Raw genomic sequence first — 7,917 nt, 5'->3', positions numbered from 1 at the left:
TGAGCATCTATGAAATGTTCCTTGTGTCTTTCCTTAATGAAAGATAGGTGCTATATATCATTAGGAGATATTACTGGCTGTCATTTGTTGTTTTTGGAGAGCTTCCAGAACAAGCTTATTAAATTTACCCAATTCTTGAGATGCCCACCCCCACATCTGTTGATATGAGGTAAGGAATGTTGGGAAGGTCTTCAGTCCAAGGTTACTGGGGAAATCTAATAGAGGTCTGTTCCATGGAAGAAAGTCAATCAAACAGCATATGGTAGTCTGGTGGGTTGTCCCTCTGTCCACAGGGTTTCTGCAGCAACTCTCCACCTGATACTGTGATGATTTCCTCCTGAAAGAAAGGGGAAAAAATGAAGGTTCACATATAAATAGGAAGGAATGCCTAATGAAGCAATGTCAACTGAAGTGAGAGATCAAGATGTCATGGTTTCAAGGAGTCTTAGAACTAGAAAAGACTTTTGAGAACACCCAGCTCCCACCCAATAAAATAATGACCTCTACGACATGGATAAATGAATGAAGGAAGGCAAAAATAATGAATGAATGAATAAAAGAAGGAAAAATCTTTATTAGGAGTTTACTGTATACCAGGCTATGGGATAAGGTGATCATTCAATTTATTCTTGGACTCATAAAAGAAAACTATTATTATGGTGTCTCTCTCATTCTGTTATACAATTAGAAAGTTCTTTATTTTAAACAACAACAAAAAAATGCCTTCCTGAGCCTTCCTCCCAATTGTACCTACGTGGATCATTATAGCAAAACTAAAAAGATAAAATCCCTCTTTCACAAAATAATATACCATAATTACATAATACTTTAAGGTTGGCAAATCATTTTTTATATAGGATTATATTTTAACTGCACAAAAAACCTATTTGAAGATGAGGAAACAGAAGCTCCAAGATGTTGTGACTTGACCAAAATCATTCATCTAACAAGTGTCCAAGGTCGGATGCAAGTCCAGTTCTTTCTGAATCCAAGTCATGTTCTCTCCACTTTTTCATATTTGCTCTCTCTTCAGTGTGATAGATTTTCAAATATTTGATGAAAGCTAATAGAGTTAATCCATGTCACTTTTCATACAAAGTTATATCTCACTGGTAATTGGTGGTATAATGGATTCTAGAATTGTGTCTGAAGTCAAAAAGACGTGACTGACCTCCAAAGTTTAGAGTAGAGACAAGAAGGTGGAGAAAAGATACTCACCTGTGCTCTCCCCCACCCCAAATGCTTCCAAAGACCTTTAAATAATGTCCTAAAACAAAATCTGGAGTGGAAGAGCCGAGAAGAGGATCAGGTGAACCAATATCCAGTCAAAGGACAACTTAGGTCAGATGGAAAAGTCTGTCAAAATGGGGTCATAATAGTGTATGGTGTACCACTGCCCAAAAGATCAGAAAACAAATATTTCCTTAGGTCATAACTCCTTGGGAGAACTAAAAACCTACAGATCCCAAAAAAATCATCCCTGTAAAGGGTAGAAAAAACCTTGGTTGGTGTCCCCTCCATCCTGGAAGCACAATCCCACTTTACCAAGAAATAAGTTCAATAAGTGAGCAAAAAACATGGAAGAATTCTTACCATAGAAAGTATTGATATGAAAGATCAAAATACAAACTCAGAAGAAAAGAGTAAAGTCAAAACTCCTACATTCAAAGTCTCAAAGAAAAATATGAATTGGTCTCAAACCATAGAAGAACTTAAAAGGATTTTTAAAATTAAGTAAGAAAGGTAGAGAAAAATTGGAAAGGAAACTGAGAATGATATAGGAAAATCATGAGAAAAGAATAAACAACTGGATGAAGGTGGTACCAAAACTAATCAAGCAAATAACACTTGATAAAAGACTAGACCAAATGATAAAAGTGGGACAAAAATCCAATGAGGAGTACAACGTCGTGAAAACTCCCATTGATCAAATGGGAAAAGTTGCACAAAAATTCACTAAAGAAAAAAAAAACTCCTTTAAACACAAAACTGTACAAATGCAAAAGGAGATACCAAAGCTCAGTGAAGAAAATAATTCCTAAAAAAATTAAAAATGAGTAAATGGAAGCTATGAGACATCAAGAAAAAAATAAAACAAAATCAAAGGAATAGAAGAAAATAGAAGACAATGTGAAATATCTCATTAGAAAAACAACTAACCTGGAAAATAGCTCCTGGAGAAATCATTTTAAAATTATTTGACTTCTTCAAAGTCATGATTTAAAAAAGAGCCAAGACATCATCTTTCAAGAAATTATCAAGGAAAGTTGTACAAGAAAGATAATCTAGAACTAGAGAGTAAAATAGAAATTGAAAGAATCCAACTCATTGCCTCCTCAAAGAGATCCAAAAATGAAAACTCCCATAAATACCATAAATAGTAGAGGCAAATTCCAGACCTCCCAGATCAAGGAAACAATACTGCAAGCAGTTAAAAAGAAATATTTTAAGTATCATGGAGCCATAGTCAGGACCATACAAGATTTAGCTGTTTCTACATTAAAGGATTGGGGGACTTAGACTATATTCCAGATAGCAAAGGAGTTAGGATTACAACCAAGAATCATCAACCTAGCAAAATTGAGTACAATCCTTCAGAATTGATATGGATAACCAATGTAATAATGGATTTTCAACCATCCTTGATGAAAAGGTCAAAGCTGAATAAAAACTTTGACTTTCATATATGACTCAAGAGAAGCATGAAAAGGTAAGAAAGAAATCAAAAGCAACTTAATAAGATTAAATTGTTTACATAATATCCTTGAAATGTTGTTTTTGCATTTAATTTGGTATCTATTTAAATATTATATAAATATAAAATATGCATCATATATATGTACACATATATTAAGGGTTTCATGGGATGCAATGTTATATAAACATGCATTATATATGTATATAAGCATATATATGAATTATATAGTAATATTGAATATATAGCTATATATCTTCTTCAATATATGTAGAGAAAAAATAGTGTATAGGAAGAGATGATATATATATATGTGTGTGTGTGTGTGCCTACTATATATATATATACACACACATATCACATATAGTCTATAAATACATAGATACATACACATACACACACGTATATGTATATACATATATAATATATACATATATGTGTGTGTGTGTATATATCACAAAATGTATAGTAAGAGGCAGCCCATAATAAAGGGTAGAAACTGGCCTCAGAGTCTGGTAAGCTGGTATTTAGGTTCTCCCTTTTGCCATATCCTGGCTGTAAGAATGTGCAAATCACTTGGTCTCTCAGAGATCACAGTAACTCCCAGTTGCAGAATGGTTGCCAATTTGCCCTGATAGAGGGAATTGTTTCACTTAGAATCCCTACATCCATGAAAACACAAGTCTTCACCCCAAAACAAATGTGTGTGTGTATATATAGATATACACACATATAGATATGTCTATATCTATCGATATGTGTATATCTATAATTCTATTTAAATATAAATTGTTTTGTATATAATTATATATAATTTTATTTATATTCAATGAATAAAATTTATAATGAATGAACAAATAAACCATGTGCACTTTATCATTAAATTCATAATAAAAAACAAGTCTATCTGAAAATACTTGGGGAAAAAGCCATCTTTAGCAACCTCTAAGTTGTCTTATTTTTATGTCAAAGTGGTAATTGGAACTGGGGGGGGGGGGCGCTGTAGGTCGGGTCACTGGGGCTTGAATATGAACCAGAATTCAGAGACACTTTGTCCAAAGCTACAGCATTAGCTCCACTGTCCTGGCTCCCATCCCATTTACTCGATTAGGTCCTATGTCCCTCCAGCTTCCCTGCAGTTTCAGTTCCCTTAGGGAGCTAACCTGAAGGAGTTTCATATGGAAAAAAAAGGACTGAAATGGGGTAATAAGGAAATTCTCTTCATTTCCATGCAGTGGTTTTGCTTAGGCAGCTTATTTTTAAAGGCTCCGGGGTTTCTGACAAAGTGCATTTTGGAGACTCACTTGGCAGGAATATGTCAAGTGTCCAGAATTGACCTTCTGGGAGACAGGACATCATTAGAATATTTAAAGTGCAATTTGAAGCAACTCAGACAGGTACATTAGCCTGCTAAACCCAAGTTCATTAAACAGATAATAAGCTTTTTCTAAACTTAGAAAAGAAAGTTTATTAAGATTAGCCTGCACTGTCAACTAGGAGTCCATGTAGTATATATGTTTACCTTCAAAGGAATGTCAATTTAGGTCTGGAATCAGAAAAGCCTGAAAATAAGAAACCTATCAGTTAAGAAGCATTTGACTTCTTACTTTAAATGACTTCAATTTGATTAGGGAAAGCCTTTATGATTCCTTATTTTATATAAATCTTACATCATAATAATTCAGGGACAAGTTGAGGACAACCTTAGAAATATTGGTCAAATATTTCTAGAAATATAAGATACTTAAGGATATGTGACAGAAACTCCTTTATAGTGTTAGACATCTAAGTAAACTATGGATGTCTGGATGATGAGGATAATAATGCTCAAAAAATAAAAAGAACCTGCAAAGTCTTACATGAGTTGATGCAAAATGAAGTGTGCTGAGTACAAATTAAGAACAATATTGCTGAATGATCAACTTTCCTCAATAATACAGTTACCCAAGTCAACTTATGATGAAGAATGCTATCCATCTCCAGAGAAAGAGCTGATAGTTTTCAAAATAAAGATTAAAGTATGCTTTTTTAAAAATTTTATTTTCCTTTTTTTGAGGGGAGGGTCTATGTTTTTTTTCACAATTTGATATTTTTATGGAAATGTTTTGCAGGACCACACATTTATAACCTATATTAAATTGCTTGCTTTCTCAATGAGGAGGTGAGGAGAGAATTTGGGTCTCCAAGTTTTAAAAAAGAAAGTAAAAATTGTTTTTCCATATAAAAATAAATACATTTTTTTAAAAAGAGAGAAATATAAAGAGTCCTGTTAGCTCTCCATGTCATTCTTTTATTAAATAATGTTGCTGCAGTGAAATGGATAAATCTAGGTAGCTTCCCAAATAAAAGGTATTATAGGCAATTTTGGGGTATATGGCAACTATCCCAAGGATGGGGAATTTTTCTTAAAAAGAACAAATCTATAGACAGCCTGTTATTTCACATTTCTCTTTGTTTATGATTCCTTAAGAGAAAACAAAAGGGAATTTAGGTGAATCCCATAGGTATGATCTTTGTAGGAGAAATATTCCCCAAGGCAAGGTAAAAAAAGAAATTTACTAAGAGAAGTGGTAATAAGAACTGGGTTTGGAATCTTTCTGTTAGGTGTTGTACTGAAGGTCTCTCATGTCATCACCTCTCTCAATCACACTTATTACACCACACCTTTGCTTTGGTCCTAGTCCCAGAGATGATGCTTCTGAAATGATCATCTCTGACCTCACCCATCACCCAAGCCTTCATGTAGGTGCCTCACAGAATGAATACCTTGTGAAAATCAATAAGATCTGTGAGAGTTGCATGGCGGTTAGGATCCACTCCCAGGAAACTATAAAAATCCCCTGATGCATCCACAAGAAAGTGCTTGAACCCATGCTGCTGGCGGTAGGAGAGGGTGTAGCCCCAGATTTTCTCACTGACGCGAACAAGAAATGCCCCCTCGGTCATATTTGATAAAAGGTCTTCTGCATCCTCTCGGCTAATGATCCCTATAAGAAATGACATTGCAGTCAGAAACTACAACAAATACCAAGTACTGAATCTCTATTATAGAAGCCCCCAAAAGAGCCAAATTTAAACTCACTAGTATGAACAAATGAAGTGGGATTAGTATTGTCTGAATTCTAAGACATTTTCTAAAGAGGCAATTTTATTATTCTTTATTGCACACAATAGCTTAACCTGTACTAATAAAGTTTTGCATGCCTCTAAAGAGATTTTTAGATGAATTGTTTTAATGAACACCTTAAAATAATTTGTAATTATTGGGTCAATTATCAGTTTACAAATAGGTATCTGAATACTCAGTTTTCTTAAGTAATCAAATCACTAAGCAATTTTCTGTAATAAAATCACAGATTTGGGGCTTTAAGAAATTTAAAATGCCAGCTAATCATATTACTTATGAGGAAACTGGGTCCTGGAAAGATTAATTTAAGTGATTTGCGCAAAGACTTTGAGGTGGCAAATATCAAAGGTGGGATTTGAACCTACAGTTGTCCAACACTGAAGACTGAGTTTTTTCCCATTGTAGTCTTTTATTGAATTTAGTAAATATTTCTTAATAAATAAAAGTGAATTTCAGTATTCTCAAAGCATATATGTGTATTTGTATATGTATGTATGCATGCATGTATGTAAAGTAGTGCAGTTCCTATTAAAAACTGTTTCATTACACCATAGAAAACCTGACTCTGTTTCAGGACTATGAAAACCTCAGAAAGTTCTTTTGGGAACAACCTCAATACTTTTGTTTGGATATTAACTCTTCAGGGTTCATTACTCAATGTGGTAAAGTTTAAAGTAAAAATGTTTATTCTTGTTTTCTCTGTCACCTGAATACTGTAGATAGGATTCCAGCCTTAAATGGGAGGGTGGAATAAATGACCCACAGTGATAAAATCCCTAGAAAAGATCTGGAAAAAATCTAAGAGGTTATTTAGCTTAAACTTCTCTTGAAGCATGACTCTCATTTAAAGTCCCTTCCAACCCTAAAGTCCTGATGCCAAGACTTGGCTTCTATTTCCTCCCTGGGTCCCTTAACCCTAGTGTGTCCTTAAGGCTTGCCCCAGGGCAAGTAATGACAACTGAGTATTGCAAAGGAATTCTGTCATTCATTTCCACTGGGATTTTAATGTCATGATGACTCTCCCCAGAGAAGGTTCTGGTTAGGATGGAGGGAGGTTCTGCTTGTTGGAGTAGAATGATTTCTAAGTCAGGGTCACTAAATTATGATTGATAAGGGCATTTCTCTCAGAATGGTGTAGGAAATATGAAGGTAAACACATTTCCCTCCATCCCCCTGTAATATTTAGAGTGAAGTCAAATGGGTGGGATTTTATAGAAAATCTTCCTGAAGACAAGATTACACGCACGCCTAATCCAGAAAAAAAAAAAATCAAGCAATTACTATATAAGAATGATTAACTCTTTGAAGTAACTATAGTGACCTATTACAGAGATCCTTAATAATTTCAATTTTTCTGCTCTAATACATTTTCCAAAACATCCTCATACATTCCTTTCATTATTTCTCAACTGCCATGTCTTATTTTTTTCTTCTCTCTTCTGTTTCTTCTATTAAATGTTTTCTCTGTTTCTTCCTATCTCTTCCTTCCTGTTTGTTAACTATTCATAAGACATACCAGAGCAACATGTTCCTCACTGGTTAATAGTAAAGATGAATGTGGCCATTATAGGCATCCTCTAATGCATGGTGATCTAAACAAACATGGAGGATTTTGTTCAAAAAAATCCATTAATTCTATCACAAATAAAAAGACCTTCTAGTTCCTAGGTGTAGCATCTGATGCTACTAGCTAGCTGTTTGACTTTGGGCAAATCATTACCTCTACAGGTTTTAGTTCATCTATAAATGGAAATAATAAACCCTTGTACTATCTTTCTCAGATAGAAGTATAAAATGAGGTAATAGATATAATGATAGATGGATGGTATAGATGATGATGATGGATGGATAGACAAATAGAAAGCTAGAGAGACAGACAGACTGATATAGATATATGATAGATTTAGATGGGGATATTAAAAAAGGAAAGGCTTCTTAGAAGAGGGAGTATTTGAACTACTTGAATTTGAACTATTTGAACTAGTCTTGAAAGTTAGATAACCTTTTTTGACTGACAGAGATGTTTTCTCCCTCTACACAAGATCACAAAGGAAATTTATGCCAAAATGCCCTGAGGAAAGATCAATGAGGCCAA

General features: G+C 34.1%; 1 protein-coding gene across 1 annotated transcript in view; it reads right to left on the bottom strand.

Moving 5' to 3' along the window:
* Positions 1 to 244: 244 nt before the first annotated feature.
* Positions 245 to 7,917, bottom strand: part of SH2D4B (SH2 domain containing 4B) — a 213,153-nt gene continuing 205,480 nt past the window's right edge. The window contains exons 8-9 of the mRNA XM_074231863.1: positions 5,462 to 5,682; positions 245 to 337 (exon numbers count right to left, since the gene is read on the bottom strand). Of these exons, the coding sequence (XP_074087964.1) occupies positions 245 to 337; positions 5,462 to 5,682 (314 nt within the window). The remainder of the gene's footprint in view (positions 338 to 5,461; positions 5,683 to 7,917) is intronic.

Source organism: Macrotis lagotis, chromosome 4, assembly GCF_037893015.1.
Source record: "Macrotis lagotis isolate mMagLag1 chromosome 4, bilby.v1.9.chrom.fasta, whole genome shotgun sequence".
Taxonomy (NCBI): domain Eukaryota; kingdom Metazoa; phylum Chordata; class Mammalia; order Peramelemorphia; family Peramelidae; genus Macrotis; species Macrotis lagotis.
The sequence above is the reverse complement of the archived record's forward strand: the minus strand, read 5'-3'. Positions and strand labels throughout refer to the sequence as shown.